This window comes from Theropithecus gelada, unplaced genomic scaffold (genome assembly GCF_003255815.1).
Source record: "Theropithecus gelada isolate Dixy unplaced genomic scaffold, Tgel_1.0 HiC_scaffold_15883, whole genome shotgun sequence".
Classification (NCBI taxonomy): Eukaryota; Metazoa; Chordata; class Mammalia; order Primates; family Cercopithecidae; genus Theropithecus; species Theropithecus gelada.
The window spans coordinates 1,591,291-1,616,607 of record NW_020257640.1 but is presented as its reverse complement, the minus strand read 5'-3'; the positions used below and the strand labels follow the sequence as shown (position 1 = coordinate 1,616,607).

Here is a 25,317-nt window from a genome sequence, read left to right as displayed (position 1 = left end):
ATTAAAAAATGCATGATATTATAATACGATCTTATACCCTAGCACCTACCTCACTGTCTGGCTAACAGGAGACATACAGAAATATTTGCTGAATGTAAGAAAGACCATCTGATTCTCTCCCTGATAACTCTTACTTGAAGCACACTTAATTAACTTGAAATTTTATGCACATGTAAGTTTCCAAGAATTCTGTTTTTGAAAGATGTAACATACACTAGTGCTGAAACTGGTGTTACTCTGTAAGGTCGGAACTGCACTATCGGGAATTCGCTCTCATTCTTGGATAGTATATCACACAGAGCACACAGACATGCAGGGGGAAAGACAGGGCAGGCATGACTTCCAGACCTACCTTGCTATGAGGGTCAGCAAACATCCGGGTGAAGATCTCACACAACCTTTTCAGTTCAACTCGACTAGAAGAAATAAAACAGGATTCAATGAATTGACTACTCGTATTATTTTTGAGACAGGGTCTCATTCTATCATCCAGGCTGGAGCGCAGTGGTGCAATCATAGCTCACTACAGCCTTAATCTCCCAAGCTCAAGCGTTCCTCCCACTTCAGCCTCCTGAGTAGCTGGGAGGTGAACACTACCACACCTGGGTAATCTGTTTGATCAGTCAACTACATAAGCTTTACATAATTTATATCTACATAACAAGGTTTTTTTTCACAAACTCTTACTTAATTTGTAGCTAAATCAAATAGGAATACAAAACCAGAGATCGGTTCTCATTTTAAGATGAGGAAACTAAGACTGAGTGATTTACTCAAGGGGACACATCTGGAAGTGATAAAGCCATGCACCAAAATCTTTTTCATTTTATCCCAGCTGTGTCTTCCACATGCCACGATTGAAAAGCAATGGAATAAAGTTTAAAAAGCATGTCTATCCTGCATTGTAATGAGAGGTACAAAACGAAAAAGGCAAAAAACAAAACAGCATGTGTTTCAGGGTCAGACAGACCTGGATTTTAATCTCAGTTCTGCTGTAAATAAGGTACTCTGTGCCGGGCGCAGTGGCTCACACCTGTAATCCCAGCACTTTGGGAGGCCAAGGCAGGTGGATCACCTTAGGTCAGGAATTCAAGACCAGCCTGGCACCATAGTGAAACTCCGTCTCTACTAAAAATGCAAAAATCAGCTGGGCATGGTGGCGAGTGCCTATAATCCCAGCTACTCAGGAGGCTGAGGCAGGAGAATCGCTTGAACCCAGGAGGCACAGGTTGCAGTGAGCCGAGATCACGCCATTGCACTTCAGCCTGGGCAACAAGAGCGAAACTCAGTCTCAAAAATAAATACATAAAATAAATAAGTACTCTGCTATCTTTAAGCCTGGTTTTTCCTTATTGGTCAAACAGGGTAAGCCATGTCATGTGGCTGCTGAGAGGATGAAAAAAGATAACACATTGTACCTTCTACTGCACCTAGGACAAAGCAAACATTCATTTCACATTGGTGCCCTTTGTCTTTTCTGATCCTTGACAACCACCAAGTCCCATGGTTAAAGTTTGATAGAAGGGTCCTCTCTTCCACAAATCATCCCTGATTAATGCCTTCTTATGTGGATGAGACAGTTGGTTCAAGGACCCTTCAATATTGTTAACGATATAACCTAGATTAGACCAATGCCAATCAACAGATTCCTAGAAATTATTTAATAGGTACTTAGTGAACACTAAGAATCTACAAAGTGGGACCACCAGGATTAAACAGATTCTTGAGGAACAATCGTGACAAACCATCTTCTGTTTCTGACAGGTGACCAGAGCGTCACAGGATGCCTGTGTTTCAGAAGGCACATGACAAAACTTCCTATATCGCCTTCATGAACAGATGAATAATGGGGGTCAGGTATGAGTACAGGAGGCTGGAGTCAGATGGCCTGAAGAGCCACAGTGAGAGCTGGGCGACTTATCAGCCAGTGCTCACTTAGCCTTACAGAACCCAAGACGGATGCCCATCTATGACCATTAACTTATCTTACAAAAACTATCCAAAGGATAAAGTAGACTGCATTTCATGTATTCTAAGTCGCCCATTTCTTAGTTCCCATTCACATCTCCTTTCTCTAATTTTCACATCTCTGTAACTGAGTCATCTTATAATCAATGACATTTTTGTGCTGTCACGGTTTAATACACGTGACATTTATTAAAGGGCTAAAAATAAGGGTGTGTGTGTACGGTGCCTTAGATTTGACAAAATATGGTATAACCACATACTTTTTTGGTATGTATAATACACGCTTACTTTAGAAAATTCATGAAACAGAAACAAAGAAAAAAGCAAAAACAATCCATTTAAAAGACAATGCTGTTACTAGAGTGCTCCATTTTGTTACCTCCTTACTATGTACATTTATAAGCTACATATATGCACATGTGCATCAACATTTTCCAGACTAAGACTGATAACATCCTATCTAGGACTCTAAAGTATAATGAACCGTACTAACCTGCAGGGTTGTTTTATTTATTTATTTTAAACCTGAATTGCATACTGTACATAGACATTTCTCAAATAACATCTACTGGACAAATATGAAACAGAAGGGAACCAAACATGGGGTTTTTGTTTTGTTTTGTTTTGTTTTTGAGACAAGGTTTTGCTTTGTCACCCAGGCTGGAGCGCACTGGTGTAACCATAATGCACCGCAATCTCCAATTCTGGGATCATGTGATCCTCCTGCCTCAGCCTCTGAAGTATCTGGGATTACAGATGCATGTCACCACATCTGGCTAACGTTTTAACTTTTTTGAAAAGATGGGGGTCTCCCTTTGTTGCCCAGGCTGGTCTCAAACTCCTGGACTCAAGTGCTCCTCCTGCCCTGGCCTCTCAAAGTGCTGGGATTACAGGTATGAGCCACTGTGTCCACCCTAAATCTTTTATCAGCCTAATAAGTTACAGACTATTTGCCAGATGGGCTGGGCGCAGTGGCTCACGCCAGTATTCCCAGCACTTTGGGAGGTAAAGGCAGGCAGAGATTACGAGGTCAGGAGTTTGAGACCAGCCTGGCCAATATGGTGAAACCCTGTCTCTACTACAAATACAAAAATTAGTCAGGCGTGGTGGCGCGGCTACTCAGGAGGCTGAGGGAGAAGAATCGCTTGAACCCGGGAGACGGAGGTTGCAGTGAGCCAAGATCATGCCACTGCACTCCAGCCTAGGCAACAGAGCGAGATTCCATCTCAAAAAAAAAAAAAAAAAAAAAAAGTGAAAGAGAAAAAGGATATTTGCCAGATATTTCAAAGCCTCTGGATGGCAGGGACTGTCTCTCAGTCATCTTGGTACCTTTAGTGCCTGTTCCTGCAAGCGACCTCTTGAAAACTCCATTAATTATAGGAAAACCCTTTAAGCCCCTGAAGAGTTCAACAGGGGATTCAAACTTAGCTCATATTCTTGCTGTGGTCCTCACCTCAGTGTTCTTTGGCTCTTCAGTAAGTTCTGCAGGCCCAGAAGCCCTTCTTTCCTTTCTGACCAGTTTGAACTAGCACAGTGGTTGAGAACTTCTGCTACATCTTCAGTCTGCCGCAGATAATGGGGAATGCCACCATTCCTGGAGCCATATGAGCGCTCAGAGCAAACACTTGAGGCATCACTGTTGGCATCATCGTCAGAATACATCCCATACGGCTCATATCTCCTCCTCACAGGCTTCTTCTGACAGGACCAATGAGGGATGGGAGTGATTGAGGAAGAAATAGAAAGGTGAAATGACCGTGAGTCATACCAAACAAAATCTACAACAAAGAGTTAAGTGTAGAAAGACATATGCACACACACACTTTTCCTGTGCTTACAGATTATGGAAATACAAACAGAAAAGCAGTTTTCCATTAGGTAAAATAACTAATAAGCAAAGCACTCTGTAGTAGAGAGGAAAGAGTGTGGCCTCTAGTACAGTGTGTGGACTTTACAGGAAGACAGACAGATCACAATCCTGGTGCCAACACTGACTGGGCTGCATGACTTCTGAAAGCCTCCTAGGCCTTTTGCTTCGGTTTCCCCATCTTTAAGACAACAATAATTATACCTATCATACAGGCTTGTTGTGAGGATTAAATGAAATTATATGTTAAATATTTCAGCTGGGCACCTGGCACAATGCAAATACATGCAGCCAACAGCCCCTCCGCAGTCAAAAGCAATATATCTTGAGCATGGTCTATGGATAAACTTGTGTGAATATTTATGTTTCCTGAAAAAGTCAGAATTTGAAATGTCAGTGGCAGAAGCAGCCCATGTAAAAGGATTCCTAAGTCATCTCCCTCTGTTGCCCAGGCTGGTTTCTAACTCCTGGCCACTTTTATTAAAGACTTAGGGTTTTGAAACACAAATAGGCTTCTCTGAAAGTAGACTATAATACCCACTTTATTCATTTCTCTGACCCTGAACACAAAACTGCTATACCCATAAATATGATATAGCAGCAACTATATAAAATTGATAGAAGCAAAACAAATAGCTATTGGCTTAAACCATACAAATACACTTCTCTAATAATATGGCATATTATTATTAATCCAACTTGCTCAGGACTGTTCTGCCTTAAGCCTATTGTCATAATTATTAATAGCATCTCCCTTTTAATCTCAAAAGCATTTTTGTTTGGATAATAAATTATATGGTCACACAAAAACCAGATTCCTAAAATAAGAAAAATGTTGATAAATCCATTCATGAAATCATGACGACGTAAGAATAGGCACAAATTGAGTTAATAAAATGAAACACTACTAGGCGAACGAGCAGAGCTTGACATTCGAAATAAATACTCAAACAGATGTACATGAAAGGTGACTGACTCCACCATGAATAAAGACAACAATGATGGTGAATCACTGTTATGATTCAGCAAAATCATGTTTCAGATCAGAATTTCTATACTATATTTTTTGGTTTTCACTAGCTTCTGAAAGAAATACTTGCAACAGAAGAAATAAAGTTGTAAAACAAAAGTTAAAGCACTGGTACCTTGCTCCTGGAGTCTCCTAACAGCTGTAGGCAGGAAAATATTGAAGGATGGGGAAAAAGCATAGAGAATTATGTCAGAAGCATATGTAGGGACTGTTCTTGCAACAAAAGTGTACAGCAAAACATATCTTAGCAAACCAAAAACACAGGTTAGCAAGCGTTTCATATCAAGCGAATAATAATAAAGAATGCTTTCAAAATGGCATTTCCTAACCCTCCTCCATGTCTCAGAAGACCTTCTGGTAACTTGCTGTAATTCTTTGCTAAAACTTTTCCCATACCAGTGAGGCAAATCTCTAAGGTCACCATTAATTCTATCTCTTCCTCTGAGACATTCTGTCTGGCACCGTGGTGTCTATTCAGTGAGGCAAAGATTCTGTACCATTTCTGTGTTTTCTCTTCAGAAGCAGGTCACTTGGAGAGACTAAAGTTTGGACAAAAAGTAACAAGGGCAGTATGAATCTAATGGGAGCCAGAGCTCAGAGAAAAGCTCAAGTCAAGTCAAGCCAAAGCTCAAACTCTCAAGTCCTATTCTGCCTCCTAGAACTTTACACACAGTCCCTTATGCAGTTCTTTAAAGAACTAAGAAATTCCCCTGACTTAAGTGGAAATCTCAACTAAGGGCTTCACATCCATCATTTCCCACCCCTTTGACCTCCACTTCCCAGGGTCTCTGAACGAATAAGATACAGATTCTAAATGCTGCAACTTGGAAGGACAAACAGTTTCAGAGAATTCTGTTCAAGCTCTTGACTCTTAAAGCCATAGTTAGAGCAATTACTCTGAACTCTAGCACCTGCCAGAAAAAAGTCTTTCTATACATAAGGTTGAGGAATAACATGGCCAGGCAGCTTGCCTACAGGAAAAGCATTATGAGAGTAGCAAACTGCTTGCTCACAGATACTTGTCAAAGAACCTGACTGAGCAGGAATAAATGAGGGCGAGACAAGAAGGAACGAAAACTGGAATCACCATAGCCATAAACTGTAAAATGTTGATCTGACAAAACATGGCTGGATTAAAAACTTAAGAATCTGAAAGCAGGATATTACATACTTTTTTCCTTTACAAGAGAATAAATCTTAAAACAGCAAGAGCAAGGCCAGTGATCAGACAGTTCTAAAGAACATCCATTTCAAATGCTGAGCACATAAACCGGAATATGCAAGAGACTGTGTGACTAGCTGAAACACATCTTTAAAAAGCAATTTGACCACAAGCCGATTCTACCAAGGAACTTTTTGGCATAACCAAAAAATTAAAGGATCCATGATCATTTATGGTTTTCAGATATTACACTATAATGATGCAAAAACATACTCCACCATTGCTTCACATCCTCAAAGATTTAGGAAAAACAACATAAAATCAAACGGACAAGATAATAGAATAAACGCAAGACTTTCAAACCTCAAACTCTATTACCTATTATTATAATAAAATGTCTAGGTTATGCCATCAAAGTCTGTAAAGCAATAGAAGCAACAGAATGGAAAAAAGGAAGTGCCAGGGGAAAAAAAAAAAAAACATGGTTAAAAAGAAAAAAAGAAGCCCAGTGACATCTGAGAAGTCCAGTGTCATCAAAAGCTCCTTGATACTGAAGAGCACCGATAAGAAATACTTGACGCTAATATTTTCTGTAAAGTCCATTTTCACTTATATGTGTGCAGAGATAAAAGTTTAAGGAGCAAACAATAACAATATAAATTTACCCAACAGTTACACAATTTTAAAGAGTGTCAAAGATGATTTAATAACCTGATTTGGGGGCAATTTCCTGTTAAGACAGAGAGAAATGCAGATGAGTATTTCAAACAGACTCTGTTTACATACATACTGTGCCTCTTACCAAAGCATCGGCAACAGCAGCTTCAAGATCTGTACTTGTGCTCAGAACTCTCATGGCATTCACAGAACCAGGTATTCTTCCTGGCTGGCCAAGCCCAAATCGATCTATTTAAAAAACAAAAGCAAAAGATGTGTCACTTTAATTGAAATTATCTCAATTCCTTGCAAGGACTACTGCCTCTTCCCACCAAGTAGACAGAAGCACTGAAAAATCTCTAGCCAATTTTAACTACACTTGACTTTACCAGTGGTAGAGGTTAAGCTGTTCACATTTAATGCTATTGTGCCACAAAGCACTGTCACTCAAAATTGTTCAAACATGATATTTTATTATTGAAAAGTTTCTGAGATATGAGAGGGAAGGGGGAACTTATGGGAGCTGGGCTATGAGTTGAATCTTTTAATCTATTTAGCTTTCCCTATAGAGGCAAGTGGCCTTGATGTTTGGTCAAACTAATTAGAAAGCTTCATGGTTTCATAAGAGTTCTAATGCAATGTGTGGTAAAAAATTAAAATTTGAAACAAATTGATTTCTGTGCAAATTTTTATTAGTGTCACTACTGTTTATTGCTAAACTCATTTTAGATATTTGTTCGTCATGATACCTGTGTCAACAAAAATTACTTAAAAATCAATTTATTAAAATTAATAATCACCAAAAATCTTGCACTTTCACTGATGAACATTAAAAATTTAGATAATATAAGTTTTACTTGGGTTCCTCAAATAATTTAGAATGGTAATCTTTATACAGATAAACAAAATAACAGAAAGAATCCAAAGAATTTAAAACAAATTTAGTAGTTCAAACAATAATTTTAAGTTTATTTGTGAACATGGAAATGAAAACTCACTTTTTAAAGTCCCATTAAATTAGCTGACCAGCTTTCCTTAGGAAGTGCTGGAGATTAAAACTACACTAGGAGAAAGGCAGTGTAAGTCGTATCTTCATTAAGTGAGTTATACATTATCTACCAGTAAAAAATTTCTTATTTAAAAAGTCTAACATATAAAAACCTTTGGAAGAAAAATGTTACGATAAAATATTTTCTATTTTCTCTGTGTTAACAAATAAGACATTGGACAAGGAAAATCTCTATGTTAGCCACATTCTAGAAGCATCTAAAATAAAAGGGAAGCTAATTTTACATGAATTGATCTTTCCTATAAAACAACATATTTAAAATTTTAGATATGTAACAAGACAGTGCCTACAAACTGGTGAACTTAAAAAGCGAATTGTTATTTAGCTTTTTAAAAATGTCAATTTCAAAACATTATACCTTCCACCACCATAGAAAGGGAGAAAAATTTAAACACTGCTTATCAATAGTTATACAGTCATGAATTTTTTAAAAGAAACAAAAACTGTATGTTATACTATCCCCTTTTTTAATGCATTTGCTGGTCATTCCAACTGTCATCTTAGTCATTATGTTTAAAAGGTAATGTGCCATATAAACTAAAACAGGCCACTAAAAATTACATATATCTATATTTATCAGTTGAAATATGAAACAAGTATAAATGTGAGATTTACTGTGCACATATAGTTTTATAGACGATCTTTGTTCAAGTTTTTTTTCATTAAAAAAGGGTAGATAGTAGATTTATGAGTAACAGAATGAAAGTAATTCAATTATAAGCCATTAAAAAATTACCCAGCATAAACTTAAATAAAACGAAGTCTAACAAAATTAAAAAAAAAAAAAATCTCATGCCAGCAATTCTTGCTCCAGGGAGAATACAGATTTTTTCAGACACAAAATTAAAACTATAAGAACAATGCAATTATTCTGTGCTTCCAAGATGCATACAGCTTTGCCATACATAGTGACTACAGATCATTTGATATATATCATAGACAATTTGAATTTCAAATCTTAAGGGGAAATGTTTATCCAGATCTAAGCAAAACTATAAGCTTTGTGTTTTCACCAGAGCAAAATCTGTTCCATAGTCTCAAGGCTCTGATACTATTAAAAGTTCAATTTTTCCAAGAGATGAACACATATGACTGTGCTCTCAGTCTGGCCCCTAATCTTCAGGGAAATGTACATAATCAGAATATACAGGAGGCAGGGCATGGTGGCTTTGCCTGTAATCCCAGCACTTTGGGAGGCCAAGGTGGGTAAATCGCTTGAGCCCAAGAGTTTCGAGACCAGCCTGGGCAACACGGTGAAATCCCGTCTCTACAAAAACAACAGAAACTAGCTGGGTGTGGTGGCACGCACCTGTAGTCCCAGCTACTTGGGGAGCGAGGTGGGAGGACCGCTTGGGCCCAGGTAGCAGAGGTAGCAGAGGTTGCAGTGACCCGAGATCACACTACTACACTCCAAGCCTGGGCAACAAGTGAGACCCTGTTGCAAAACCCAAAACCCAAAAACCAAAAACAAACAAACAAAGTATAGGGGGCTTCATCTAGAGGAAAAAAGAGAAAATACCAGACTCAGTGAATTGGTAACAATTGTCACCATCAACGGTCTGCAAATTCATAGATTCTACCTTACTCAATTGAGAAAACTGTAGTCATTAGGGACTGTTAGCATGAAATCTAACAAACTGATATATTACTGTATGCTTACTTTTTGCCACTGTGGCTAACCAGTGGATGTTGAGTATTGCTAAACAGAACTGAGGGAGCAGGTTTGGGGCTTGCAGGCTGCAAAGGATACCTCTGGCCTGAATTGATTACCTGAATCCTGATCTTGTTTTTCCATAAAACTTTGAGAACAATACACTTATTTTCATACATATGAAATTATGTATGCTATAATTTGCAACACTGTTAACTAAATGGTACCTTAAAAAATGTGAACTTGACATTAATAACTAGCATTAATATTTGGCAGTTTATTCGGAGTAAAGACTTTGGAAGGGAATCTGTTGGGTGATATCCATGCCCCCTTGCCCCACAGGAACCCTAAATAATACCTAATTTTGGTTATTTTCCTGGGGACAGAGTGGCAGGAAGGGAATTACTTCCCTGTTTTATGTTTTGTTTTAACGTAAATATGAATACTGGAGAAACGATGTTGTCAAACAGGCTATAAAGCATCTACAGCCTATTAACAGAACTATAAACATTCAATAACTTAAAAAAATTAAAGCACATTGGGGAAAAAAATGAGGTGCATACATGCCAAGTGCTAGCCGACACAGATGAAAACAAATGTTAACATGGGTGTGAAACTAGAACATATGAAGAAGCCAAGTCATGCAGTTAGCACTTGTTCACCTGACTGCCCAACAGATTCAGCAGTGGAGAGAGCACTAGTGGACCTGGAATGACGTCGAGAGGCTGCAGGTAAAAGGAATGGCAACACCCACAGGATTAACACAGAAGTACCAGAGACAGAAAACGCCACAGTCCAAAGGAAATGCAGGGACTGCTACCAACAAGGCCATGTTTTCTCATGAGAAGAAATGGTGCTGGATATGAATGGACAGCAAGTGCCAGTCCCCAAACTCCACAGTGGCCCGCTGGCTCTCGCACAGCTATTAAACACACAGGCACAACAAAGGCACTCTTAAAGGTGCTCCAAACTATGCATCAACCAACTCGGACTCCAGGGTTATTTTCACGCCATGAAGCCTCTATCAGCCAGTATGGAAATATGCAACATGAAGAACAGCAGGAGTCACAGAGCACCGTCTACATCCCAGAGTGGAACGGCAGTAAGACGGACTGTTAACTCAGCTCACGAGATGTTTTATCAGTACGTGATGCATATGCAACCATGCACCAAAAACAAGCATAGAAGTTCATAATGTTACTTCAACGGAAATAAAATGAAATCACAGGAAGGGGATTCAACAGTTGGAATTCCATTTTCCCCAGTCAAAATGTTTGTTGTTCTGTTGCATGAATATCCTAATTATTATTATTACTATTATTTTCAGACAAGGTCTCACTCTGTTGCCCAGGCTGACACGCAATGGCGCAATCATGGCTCAGAATCAAGCAGATCCGCCTGCCTCAGCCTCCTAAGTAGCAGGGACTACAGGGATGTGCCAGCACACCCGGCTTTTTATTTTTTTTATTTTATTTTATTTTTTTTGTAGAGACGAGGTCTCCCTATGTTGCCCGGCTGGTCTCGAACTCCTGGGCTCAAGCAATCTGCCCACCTCAGCCTTCCAAAGTGCTGGGATTACAGGCGTGAGCCACCACGCCCGACCATATCCTAATTATTAGTACTTGTGTAATTGTTGGAATTTGGTTGTATTAAGTTTAATGATTTTTCCCTGGAGAAGCAGTTACAGTACACTGGTTATGAGTACCAGCTCAGTAATGCAGCTGTAAACCCTGGTTGGATCACAACTAGCCATAGGACTGACCTTGGGCAAAGTACTAAATCTATCTGTGTCTCAGTATCTTATCTGTAAAATGGTGCTAATAACGGTTAATGTTACCTACCTCTTGGGAGTTAGTGAGAGGATTAAAAGAGGCTATAAAGCACTTAAACAATGGTTAGTAGCGTTGGTAGTGCTGGTGGTGGCAGTAACAGATAAGAGCAACCTCCAATTTACGATCTGACATTATTATAGTACCATTTTATTAACAAGTATTCCTAAAGAGCATATTACTTCATCAACCTGAGGAAATACATGCTAAATTCTGTCCTCATGTGGACAGAAAATAACTTTTAGAAATAATTATGAAATAAAGACTTGGTTCAAAACATTAACTTATTGACTATAGTTCCATGCAACATATGGCTTTTCCTTAACCTCAGGAAAAAACAAAAGATAATATTCTTCCATTCATTACTCTGAAAAATTCACAGTGATTATACCACAGAAAATGTATAGGTTTAACAAAATAATACTGAGCAGTGCCACATTTTATCCACACTACTATTCTGTACATGTTAACGCTCTCACATTCAGTCATAAAATATCAATACCTCGAATTCTTTAATATAATTTTTAAGGTCCATGTTACTTTGTAAAATGTGCGTCCCTATGGCACATGTGGTATTAAATAGCAAAGATTACCTGGCAAATTTTACCAGTTTGCAAAAAAAGGAAAATATCCCTTTCTCAAGATTCACAAAAATTAAAACTAAATTGGCAAAGAATATTATAAAATTATCACTTTCCCTAAAAAAGGAAGTTGGTAAAATATCTTGTGTTAAGACTGAAGCAAACTATACATTTTTGTACAAGCACATCACTATCTTGATAGTTCAGACTGAAATAGTTTTTAAGCAGTACCTGATATGCAGGTTCCTTACCAGGTGGTCCTTTGGTTCAGTTTCAACAGAATATTCTAAAAAAAATCTGTCATGCCATGAGTCCTCTGTCACATTCACAAGTTAACACCCAACACTGGAATCCTAGGCAGACCCACTTATGTGAGAGCCTAATTTACAGCACCCCAGAGCCCTTATTTCCCTTAATCAAAAATTCTCACCATAACCATATACATTCGTACCATCGAAATGGTCCAAAACAATAAAAATGCAAACTTAAAAATATATATTCACTAGAATATAAGTACTTTTACTCTTTTTTTGTTGTTGTTAAAGAGTTGGCTATGTAAGTGGATTCAAAGAAGCACTGACACACGATCTCACTAATTTCCAAAAGGGGTGGGAAGAGATTATTAAAATTAATGAGCTAAAGAAGAAACCTTCAGAGGATGTGTAGTAAGCTCCCCTGAGGACAACAACCTTCTGGGATGTATCTTTGAGTTCCCAGGTCCTAACCCCAAGCCTGGGAATAAATGATTCAGAAACATCTTCTAATCACCCTCCCATCAAGAAGCCTCAGAACGAGCATTTAATATATTTTCAAGGAACAGATGAAAAACACTGAATTATCCAAACTACTTCCAAATGAGGCAGGCTTGAAGTCAAATCTGAATTCAAACCCTGGCTCCACCATTTAGCTGTGTGATCCTGAGAAAGTGGCTTATTCTCCCTAAGACTCTGATGATGATGATACCTGTCCCAGAGGATGAACAGGGACCACACAGCATTATGCTTGCTGACTGCTCCAAATGGTGTGCATACACATGAGCAATGCTGTTGTTCTTGCCGGACATAAGTTTTAGGGTTAGGTTTAACCTAAGGAGGGGAAACGCATGATACAAAAATTTAGCTCGAAGAACTTAACTACTGCCCTGACCACAACAGAAGACATGTGCTGATGCTAGAGTTTGTGAGGACCCACACCTTCTGCCTTGGTAGTGGCAATTACACATTTCAACATTCTGGGTTGTCACCAAGACAGCTAAGCAGATCCACTTAATCAAACAATGCACAAAACAGACAAGATTCACTCAACCACTCAGAGTTCAATTAGGGTCTCAAGAATTCAGCACACCTCGCCTGCTCCACGTGCCAGATACCAAAGGAGGCTTCCACGGACAGTATCAAAAATAACAGTACATATTTGAAAGGAAAACACTGAATTGCTTCTAAGAGACAAAATAACGAATAAAGGACTGAATTGTTCACTCATAAATAGGTTGTTCAGAAGTTCAAATAGTGAGCAAGGATGCAAAGATATACAGCCTTAATTTAAAAGGAAAAATCACCAGTTCATTCAGAAAAAAAAAAAAAATCATCATTGCCACCTCTGATTATTGAGAATTCTGCTGTAATGCTTCAGACTGCTGTGGAATAGGTGACATGCAATAGGTAAGCTGCCCCACTCAGGGGCTCATGCTAACAAGGTGGAACACCTCACAACAGGTATTGCCTCGCTAAATCACAGGGACCGTCTAGCAGGGCTTTGGCATGTGGTTGCCTGTTCTTTTTCAGAATCTCATTAAGGACAATGGGTCATAAAGAAATGTATCTAGATTTTTATTATCGATACTGATTAGGGAAAAAAGATCAGAAGCAGTGAATAACATTTTTAGAACGAGCTAGGTAGAGGCATATATTAAGACCTTATGCTTTTAACATCCCTCTTTCGTAGTGACATGTATAGTTTTCAAAAGACCAGTTATATAAATACATAGTTAAAATTAACAGACTGCTGGAGTCCAAAGATCCATATAATTTCAGGTCTAGGTCTAATTATTACAAAATGATTTCTACGTTTATGCTTATCAAGAGGAAAATGGACATCTGTACAGCACTTAACATGGCAAGCAGCCAAAAATAATTATTGAAGAATACAAAATATTCCTTTTCACAAAAGTATGTGCTGACAGATGTCTTTTGGGGATCAACAGTTTATACTAACTAAAAAGGGTTTATTATGTGTCCATTTTAGAAGGCAGGACTATTAACACTAAACAGAAAACTCATTTACTTTTCTAAACATTATTGCAATTGTACTTTTGTTCCTTCTTTGAATTAAATTACACACAGACTGATCTGTAGTAGAATTAAAGATAAATTGTAAAAAGTCAATGACTCAGAATAAACTTTGGATTAACTTTATTTTTAAGCAGCAACGAACTTCGGCTGAGTTTTGCCTTCGGTTAGAAATGACAACACAGATGGGCTTGCTGAGAGCAAGTGGTCATCAATGACAACAGTACAGAGTGAAGTGGTGTTTTTTTCCTCTAATATATAAAAATTCGAAGTTGCCAGAATTCAAGCATGCAGAGGGGGACAACGGGGTAACTAAGGAAGAGGAAAGAAAGAAGAAAGGACCACAAGGACAGTAAAGGAGGAAAAGCAGGTCATTCCACCTAGCAGTGTCTTGGACAAGCAGGGTAAGGAACTCTTTGCTCCTCAGCCAGCGCCTACGTGTACTCACCAAGTGGAGGAAAGCCCCGAGCAGGGCTTGTATCTCGGCTGCTCTCACGGCTGGTATCGCGGCTGCACCCCTGACTCATGCTGGGTCGAGGGATACGGCTGCTCCGTGCTAGCGTGCAGCATGAAGGGTTTCAGAGAAGGTGAACAAGTTTAATGAAGACAGAAAAACTCACAAAATGTCAGTCACATTTGGTTAATGTAATTACAACATTGTTCACGCTGGGGAATTCTGATGACTGAGCCACCTATCCATGCTGAGGTCTCACTGACTGACATGCCAACAGGGGAGGGTTTGGGTAAAATGTGATTATGCTCAATGCCTCAGAAAGCTGTGAATTTCAGTATGAAGGTGAAATTACACCTAAATGTAAGAAGTGAAAAGAAATCTTTCCGAACAACAAACTGGCATCAGAAAATACAAGATCAAAGGCCTTTTAGAAACGATCAGTTTTTATGAGTTTAGCAAACGAGATTCTCAACAAGAGGACAAAAAACCAAAGCTGTATTCATATGCACTTGTTTCTTAGAAAGGTAATTTAATTTGGATTAACAAACAGAACAACCATGTCGGTCACTGAAGTCCATGAACTTACCTAATGAAAAGGAAGAGGGCTCACTGCTCCCAGGCTGGCCATCTTCACCAAGAGAAGCCATAAGGGTTGACATAACCAGACAGCCTACCCACTCCAAGTAAGTGTGCAGATGCTTCACACATATCCAATTCTCGAAACCAGCAGGTAGAAAAAGTGGGGACTGTTATCCTTTCCTTAACTGATCCCAACATTTTATCCCTGCTTTTTCTATGAGAATCCAAAAAGATCTGCCTGTGCTCTACCAAGCACCGCCACTGACCCAGTCTTCCACACTGTGTCTACAGCAAGTAGATCAATACTCTCAGTACTTGGGGGAAAGATCCCTCCACTGACCTGAGAACAGCAAATAACTTTCTGATCATCTACGGATACAGTTAATCATTCTCATGTTATAAAACACCGAGACTACAAGACAGAATTGCATGGATAGCCCAGGGTCTCATAAAAACGGGGCTGTGAAGCTCACAAAATACCCTTGTTTCTCCATCTGAGAAAATGGAGATACATTACTGGCAAAATACTCCAAAACGACCTTAGATATTGAATACATGAACGTGGACTGCCTAATGTAACAGCTGATAGGGACAATATACGCTTCCATCTTGAGAGGATGGACTAGAAAAAATGTCAAGAGATTTTAGAAAATACTTGCATCACTGATCTAAAAACAAGTATGTTTCCATCCTGCAACAAACATTGTCTATTATTTAAGAGCAAAGATTTGTTATACAGCGAAAGTATAACAAGAATGTCTTATAAACCAGAATCATAACACTCCCTGATTAAAAAAAAAGAATATGAAAGGGAAAACCAAAGTCAACTTTCTATTGTGCTCAGCTGCTCAGTGCTAGAGTAGAACTAGACTCTGAAGGCATTTAAGTGAAATCCAAATGCTTAGTACTGGTCAGGAAAAAAAAAAAAAAGAAGTCAAGCACAGGAACATAATCTCAACAATGTAGACATAAAGGGCTTTATTTGGGGGTTCACCAGAAATTCTTAAGCTCTCCTTAATTTTGCCAGAGTGATGTGAAAGCACTGAATTTTTACTCAAAGTAGTAGTGACGATTTAATCAGCAATTCTTGATGACATTCTAAACAGCTCCTACAATGATGACAAAAGGAGATGCCAAATTAAATGCTTAAAAAACTAGGGAACATGTACTGGCTCTACCAATCTGGAAAACTTTCCTAGAATGTACATAGCAATACCACTCATCCTTAGAAAACCAGTGCCAAATCTGAGTCAAAAACTGACCATTCCAGTTCCACGCCATCTCACTGGTCCAGCCACTTGGCCTCTTTGGGTCTCAAGCCTCCCATTAGGAAAACGAGGAAAAAGAACACGTCTCCTCATCTTAAATGAGAAGGGTACTGTGAGATAATGCGCATACATAAGTATTTCCAAGTCTCTTGCTGAAGAGCACACGTGAAAATTTTGTCGTATTCCACTGCTCACTCCAAAACAAATGATAAAAAAGCTATAAAAAGTCTTGATAGTTGTTTAAACAAGTTCATGCTTAGTTGAGCATTTTCTTAATAGTTCTTGCCTGATTATTTCTGAATTTTTCCCAGCCCCATCTCCTTCCTTAAATTCATATACATGCTAGAACAACGGGGAAAAAATGCTCTCTTTTTGGTCTGAGTCTGTTTTGTGAATACAATAAAAAGCATTAACAGTAGTAAACAGATATGCTCTGAAATAACAGTATGCATAAATTTCTTAACAAGGTTTACCCCCCACCCCCCGTATTTCACCCAGAGACAGTTTATTCACCCATTTGAGCTGATTTTCTCCTTTAACATATGGCTAGTAGCAATATAAAGAAAAATAACTCTGTCTGTTTATGATTTTGTGAAAATATGGCCATAGTTACCCTAAACTTCAAGAGCTCTGGCATCATTTACTCTTCAAAGTAAATCTAGTGGTGACATCAATGGTTCAAATGTTAAATAATTTAAAATACAAGAGAAATACAAACTCACTTATACTACTACTTTGAAAGACTAATATAAAAGAATTTAAAATAAGCATATTTATTTATTTCATTTCTTTCTTTCTTTCTTTTTTTGAGATGGAGTCTCGCTCTGCCACCTGAGCTAGACTGCAATGGCATGATCTCAACTCACTGAAACCTCCGCCCCCCAGGTTCAAGTGATTCTCTTGTCTCAGCCTACCGAGTAGCTGGGATTACAGGTGCACGCCACCACGCCCAGCTAATTTTTTGTAGTTTAGAGACGGGGTTTCACCATGTTGCCCAGGCTGGTCTCAAACTCCTGAACTCAGGCAATCCACCCGCTTCAGCATCCCAAAGTGTTAGGATTACAGGCGTGAGCCACTGCGCCCGGCCTATTTTTTATTTTTGAGCCCGGCCTATATTTTATTTTTGAGACAGAGTCTCCTTCTGTTGACAGGCTGGGATTTGGTGGCACAATCTTGGCTCACTGCAACCTCCGCCATCCAGGTTTAAGTGATTCTCCTGTCTCAGCCTCCTAAGTAGCTGGGATTACAGGCACGCACCACCACAGCCAGCTAATTTTTCTATTTTTAGTAGAGATGGGGTTTTGCCATGGTGGTCAGATTGATCTCAACTCCTGACCTCAAGGGATTCACCCATCTCAGCCTCCCAAAGTGCTGGAATTACAGGCGTGAGTCAATGCACCTGGCCTAAAATAAGTATATACATGATTTTTTATAAATGAATTAATTAGGTGATCAAAACTAAAAGAAAAAAACAACAACAAAATAATTTGTCTCTTTAGGTGCCAAAGTAAATGTTCTATGTGAAAATATGTTACAGAGGAGAAGGCATAAGAGGGAGAGACAAGGAAAACATACTTGTACGGTGAACTTCCTAAAAAAGCAGTATTCCTAGGTACCTCTGGGGTCTTCTGCTTACATGAAATGCTGGGAAGCCATAAGATCCATAAGATACCCACTTAATTGGTTTACATTTCTTGATAGACACTCTACCCTACTTCAGTGTTTTAATGGTAATCTTGACTTTTACATCTTAAGGAAGGGTCCAACCAGGACTCATGAAAGCAGAATATAAGAGAATTAATAAAAAGCACCAGAAGTTAAAGACATGAAATGTCTCTCTGGTCTAGACATTTTCATGTCTTGGTCTTAAGACAGTAGTCTCATTTCACAGTTGAAATGAACTATTATTAATGTTTAATTATTTCAAAGTATTTTAACCAGAAAACTTTAAGAACATTTTAAATACACATCCACAGAATGAAAGCTGCAAAAATATCAAATGTGTTTTCATAGCCTTTCCATAGATGAGTGGGAGAAGAGAACAAGGGCAAACTTCCAAAATATAATCACTACAGATATTGGTGATTTATGTGACATTATTGTATCTATAAAGTATTATCTTTAGGACATACAGAAATAAAACAACTTAAAAATATATTTTCCTACTCGGACAGCTTATGAGGGAACAAATCACCAAGAAAAAAGAGAGCAGCAGGGATATATTTTGCTTCTTGAATATTCAACAGGAATTGCAGGCTGTTTTGCTTAAGAAAATTTAAATGCCAAAGAAGATCCTTGGCATTAGTTTTAAAACAAATGAAAAAAGAAAATTTTGTTAAGAAGTATCATTTCAAACAAAAAGAGGCATAGGTGAACCAAACACAATTTGTAGATAACTACAATTAATTCTCAGTGCGAATTCCAAACCTAGTTTAGCTATCATTAAAACTGTTGAATTCGTTGGTTTGGGAATTATAGAAAATATTCCTAAAAGATGTTCCTCCTCTTTTTTTCAACAATTATATTGAAAATTGCTATACAATGAGTCAAATGTTAAGAAACATAGGCATATATCCAGTATATACTAAACGATAATAGTAATATATAATCTATTACTGAATAATGCTATTACGTCTGCCACCCTATTAAACGGAATTTCTAAGCAATACCACAGGAAAAAAATGAAAATACATTTTATTCATATATATTTCTTTATAAGCATATATTCTCACAATGTGTGGAAATTTAAAGAAAATATCTTCCTTCATATGACCTCAAAGCTCCACACATAACTGATCCCTTTAGCATCAAGGAAGTAACTTTCTTCAAATAAAGGTTCAAATAACTCTTTGGAAGGGAACAGGCTTCTCTTAAGTTCCTACTGATGCTCCATAATACCTGTTTTAAAAACGTATAAAATACTGTCTTTTCAACTACACACAACACAAACCTCTTAGTTAAAATCATGGAACACATTAGAATTACGTTAGATAAATGAAGTTGGGTTATCTCCCAGTTTTCAGAAGAAGATTAAATTGGCATCTTCAATAATATAAAAAGAAAAAAATCTCAAAACAGAAAAGAATCTTTCAATGTATAAAACTAACATGGATTGCAGACAGACATCCTATAAACTTAAACAACTAACTATGGAAAAAGACAGCTAAAACATAACACCTAGATTTAAAATCAAATGCATTTTCCAAACACAAATATGTTACAGCATCAGACATAAAATTCAGATATTCCAGCTGTGCCCTTTTCTATTGTTGAATCCACATCGCCAACCAAATAACTTGTCAGCTAAGAGACCACACTACGCAATGCCAGTAAAAAGCTGGCATCATAGAGAATTACTAAAACCACGAAATACTTTCTACTTGCTTTGGAAATAGGATTTCAAATCAAACCTTATCCATTCTTAAATATCTTCTCCTGCCTTCTCGTAGCTAAGGTGGCCTTCAAAGACTTTCATGAGCTGGACTCTACCAGTCTCTGCCCCCAACTCCCACCCACTCTGACTTTCGGTACAGTAGCCAAATGAATGACGTATGGCTGCCTCTTGCCTGACTGCTTCTGCAGATGCTTCTCTCTCCTCTGGAAACCTTTCCCTTATCTCCCCACCTGGACCAATCCCATCTTGTACTTCATGAAACCAGAACCTACACTGGGCAGCCTCCCCTAGCAGGAAATCTGGGGTGGCCAAGGGTCTAAGATACTCCTTTTTTAGGTCATAGTTTTGATTATGGGGAGCACCCCATCATAGTATTTGTCTTACTGTCTTACATTTCCACCTCTCCCCAACAGATATCAAGCTTTTTGAAGTCAGAATCTAAATCTATGTCATGTATCTTCTAATTCTCAGGTCTAACAAAGTGCCTGGTACATCACAGTAAACACTGTTGATGAGATAAATGAATAAATGAGAAAGACAAGCCAACACAATGTAAGAATACAGTAGTCTGATTTTATATTAATACATTTTACCCTTAGGAAGTAAAGAAGTCATAGAGTATTAATTTAGATTTTTTGTATTATATCACAAAGACTTCTAAATTTTATATTTAAAAAGGTAGTATATGAATTAGATTTTAATGGAGTAAAATATATTTAAGCTACTGAGAGTAATTCACATGATTCTACACACTATTACAAAGAAGCTAAGTAACACAAAAATAAATATTATATATTGGTTTGAATCAATTCCTAGCTTGCATGCTTAAACAAATCTATGTCAAAAGTAACTATACATATTTTTTAACCATAAGTTTCACCAATTAGAGAAGATCAGAATTAAAATAAATGTGGACCCTAAATGTTGTTTTTGAAAAATTCATATAGGTTAATGTCTACTTAGTGCTAATCAGTAAAAGGAAAATGAAAAGCAACACTGCTTCTAGTTGTGGGGGAATCACCCTATTTCCCCAATTCCAGTGCTTGGTACAACGACTGCAAAATACAAAAGCCTATAATGACATAATTCCTTCCCATCAATTTGAATGGTTAAGTCTCACATATTTTTCTAACTGAAACCTCAATGTGCCAAAATCTGTATAAAGCACACGCAGGCAAAGTGACATCCTCAGTTCAAAAAATAGATCTATATTTCCTACATTAGACATAGTCATTAGCTTATAATCAAAACTATGACCAAGCTGGGAATGGTTTTCCAAGATCTTTGAGAATCCTTACCTAATCCTATTCGGTTTGGACTTGTTTCCCGGCTACATCCCTGGCTCCTGGGAATCTTGCTTCGCTTTTCTGAGGACGGTGTCACAGGTGGGCCTCGTGAGGAGCCCCCAGCAAGTCCACCATAACCACTTCCCAACAATTTTCCTGGGGAACTTGACCGGCTGCCAGCTAAAAGTGAAGCAAAATGACAATGAATAGTAAATGTAAATGTAGGAATAAACTATAATACTTTCAAAAGCCAGGTTTTACACATTAATTTGGCTAAAATACAGAATTTTATATAAAAATAAATTTTTATTTGGTGGTAATTTTTTAAAATGTAGGAGCATAAAAGACAACTGAATATCATAAAAGAATATACTTAGAAGAATTACTGGTAGAATAGCCTCCTTATTCCACAGTAAATATCTACAAATACTACAAAGGTGTTTATTCTTGTTCTGGTTTTTTTATTCTGTAAGAGCTGATTATGTTAAAAATTTTAGGTGTCACTGCTAGAAGAGCAGAAGTAGAACTATAACAATTTTCTTAAGCATTAGCTACAGAAAATAGATCCAAGAAAATTCTATTAATCTGACAAATGATATAAAAGGGAGTAGGGGGATAAAATAACCAGAAACCTGGTAAATAAAAATCACAAAATAAGATAGAAGTTCAAACATATTAGTTAATCATAACAAAGGTGGCAGGACTAATTCATCTATTTAAAAGAGATTAAAACAAGCCTGGGCTGGTGGCTCATGTCTGTAGTCCCAGCACTTTGGGAGGCCAAGGTGGGAGGATCACTTGAGCCCAGCAGTTTGAGACCAGTGTGGCAACAACAGGGAGACCCCATTTCGCCAAAAATTTTTAAAAATTTGCCAGGCATGGTGGCACATGCCTCTAGTCCCAGCTACTCAGGAGACTGAGGTGGGAGGATCACTTGAGCCCAGGAGGTCAAGGCTGAAGTGAGCCATGAGCACACCACTGCACTTCAGACCGGGCAACAGAGCAAGACCCTGTATCTTTAAAAAAAAAAAAAAAAAAAAGAAAGAAAAAAGAAAAGAAAATGCAAAGTAAAATAAAATGAAATTCAGCTGCCTGGTATTTTTAAGAGTCAAACAATACACCACAAACAAAAACAAATAGAATAAAACACAACATTTAAAAAAGACAAAGAAGGATATTTAATATTTATGAAAGAATAATTGTCCATGAAGATACAATAATCACGAACCTTTATGCTGCAAACAACACAGCTTTGAAATATAAAACTAAAAAATGATAAAAGTACAGGGAGAAATGGAAAAAGTCACACCTACCGAAAGACCTCATGGAAAGACTAATACTACTGAAAAACTATATACCTCACAGAAATTGACAGAGCAGTCAAAATTGTGTCTGTGTGTGTACATGTATGTATACAAACACACACTTCCCACATACACATATATATCCCAACAAATAGAACACACATTCTTTTTACCTTTCCGCACATGAATATTAAAAACAAAAATCGTGTATTAAGCCTCAAAGTAAATCTCAAAAAAAAAGTCTACAAAAGTAGAAATAACATGGACCACAATCTCTGAGAAGTATGCAATAAAACTGGAAATTGAAAACAAATAATATGGCTGATAATTTTTATTAATAGATAAGTAGCTAGATACATATATTACTATTTCTTGTGGGACATAATTCTCTCTTAGAGAAAACAACAAAATTTTAAGCATCACACCAATACACTCAAATGGCAATCATTTGCATTGATAGATTACCTCCCTAAGTAGAGAAGGCAATACAATTCTAAAATATAAAGGATGCATTTTTTATGTACTAGAATAGAATGACCCAGAGGAAGAAAACATTTGAAGCAACACTTACCTGTAAATTTATATGTGTGTTTATTTTAAATATATATTATTTAAAAATAAGTATTATATAAATCAAAACCACCATCATTCAAATGAAACACTTAGGTGAATACTCACAAAAATTAATAGTTTATAATGATTTAACTACAAATTGAAGTGAAAAATCATTATAAAAACCAATGAAGAATTTGTCTCAGGACCTACTAATCTTACCCATAAAATTTGGGCATACTAATAAACTATTAAACTATGTATAAAGGGGAAAGAAATCCATTTCAAACTCTAGAATTTGAACACAAAGAAAAATGCAGAAAGATTAACTAAGCTTACAATAAAGAGAGAAATTAATATTGTGCAGGGAGCATGGGGTCGGGGAGAATGCCAACAACAACAACAAAAAGGCAAGAAGAGAAACGGCTTACCACCAGCAGGATTAGCAGATCTGGATCCTTGATTATGAGAGCAGACCAAAGGACAGGCAAAAAGTGGATTAAAAGACAATAACACAATACAGAAGGTCAGCATGCAACACGACACAAAGGTCTTTGTTCACAAATACATTAGCAAAACAGCTATATTTCCTAGGACTTGTTCCTCCTATTTTTGTACTTATGTTTATGTTTATCTTTGTCATTCTACATTAGCATTTATTTCAGATCTGTTCATAAAACACTTTTAAACCTACAATGTGCGAGGCTCATATCTGCTTTCTAGCTTTAAGCAACCTGAGGGAAGTGATTGTAACGTACTCATCTGTGTATCACTACCATCTTCAAAAGTGCTTACCACATAGTAAGTGCTCAATAAACATCAACTAACTGAAACTGCTGTTAACTAGTTTCACCTGTCCTGACTTCCCCTAAACCTCAAATATTTAAAATATGCCAATTATTAAGGGCCCTAAATCTAATACTAATGAAGCCTACTTAGTATTAAATCAGGACTATGAATACTAGTATATCTACATTTGTGATATATATGCTTATATTTACCACTTATTAAAATAATTGTTTAAACTTTTAATTTACATGCATAAGTTGAAAGTACAGGCTTGATCACTGGCTAGTGTGGTCACTCTTCCTGAGTATAATTTGGTGAGTGAAGTAAAACTAAGGAGTTTTAAAAGGGGAGCCCCAAGGCTAGGTACAGTATTTTTATAAGACTGAAAAATTAAAGCTGTATTATCACCCTAACCACTATTAGAGAAGGAAGTGTAATCTTCACCACCTGCCAAGGTAACCCACACATTCCTAAAACCTACAATATAAGAGAGAAAACTACAGCATTGACCTAGCTGGGGCAGGGAATCCCAAAGACCCCAATGCTGATAAACAGCATTAGAATGAAACACGTAAAATACTGTTCAACCCTCAGCCTCCACAGAGGGAAGTAACACTGCATAGTTACACGCTTAGACATTTTTTATTTGGTTTAATTTCATTATATCGACCTAGGTTCTGAGATTTGAACACTTTTTGTCAACAATTCCTTTGCAGTAAAATTTGACCCATATGTATGAGTCAAATAACCTTTTGTGTCTCCAGGCATCACTAGGGTTCAACAGAATAACCAGAGCCAAGAAGTTGTTCCCAAGATAGACACTTCCGGACTACACTTGCACCCTGGATCTGAATGAAAACTCGGTTTAAGTTCTACAGTAAGGAGAGCATTCTTGGTCTTAATGGACTCAAAAGCCATCTTCAACTGCATCCCTTATCATGTAACTCCATTCCTAGCCTTATTTCCTAAACCTACTGAAGTAGACAGGGATCAAGGACGCTCAACTTCAGCTAGGATGGGAGTCTGCTGATCTGAAGCAATTATGACTATAAAGCTTGTGTCCATTTACTGTCTATCACATGCTAAGCTCCTAATGCTCATTAAATCCTCATGAAAACCCCATGCGGGTGGGAATTGTTATCACTCAATTTACAGACAATGCAACAATGGCTCACAAAGGTTAAAAGACTCACCCAACATCACACTGGAACCAGGATGCAAACCCAGTTTTGTCTGACACTGAAGCCCATGCTTGTAGTGTATCACACTACACAATACAACCTAGGCCACAGGAAGGTTCTGTAGCCTCACCAAAGGCAGCACTATAAGTGATCTTCTGCTTTCTTTGCAGAAATTATATAACATGAGGACTGCAGTTATCAAAGGGAAAGAATTTAAATTCAGAAGGTGTTAAGCAAGGCCATTCTCTATACTAAGAGAGCTCTTAAAGTTTGGTGCAGACTGAGCACTCTCTACAACAGACAGACAGTTCCTTGGGTCACCAAGGAGGCAGACAAATGTCAGCTAGTGAGTGCTATGCTGTGGGACCACATGCAGCTCCTGGGGACAGGAAGACTTCCTTCCCATGC

At 37.7% G+C, this 25,317-nt stretch overlaps 1 protein-coding gene across 1 annotated transcript in view; it reads right to left on the bottom strand.

Annotated features, from left to right (window-relative positions):
• LOC112617106 (CLIP-associating protein 1) overlaps positions 1 to 25,317 on the bottom strand; it is a 304,277-nt gene that overhangs the window by 64,305 nt on the left and 214,655 nt on the right. The window contains exons 21-26 of the mRNA XM_025373821.1: positions 23,371 to 23,397; positions 21,096 to 21,263; positions 14,551 to 14,658; positions 6,830 to 6,933; positions 3,422 to 3,666; positions 353 to 416 (exon numbers count right to left, since the gene is read on the bottom strand). Coding sequence (XP_025229606.1) covers positions 353 to 416; positions 3,422 to 3,666; positions 6,830 to 6,933; positions 14,551 to 14,658; positions 21,096 to 21,263; positions 23,371 to 23,397 — 716 coding nt within the window. The remainder of the gene's footprint in view (positions 1 to 352; positions 417 to 3,421; positions 3,667 to 6,829; positions 6,934 to 14,550; positions 14,659 to 21,095; positions 21,264 to 23,370; positions 23,398 to 25,317) is intronic.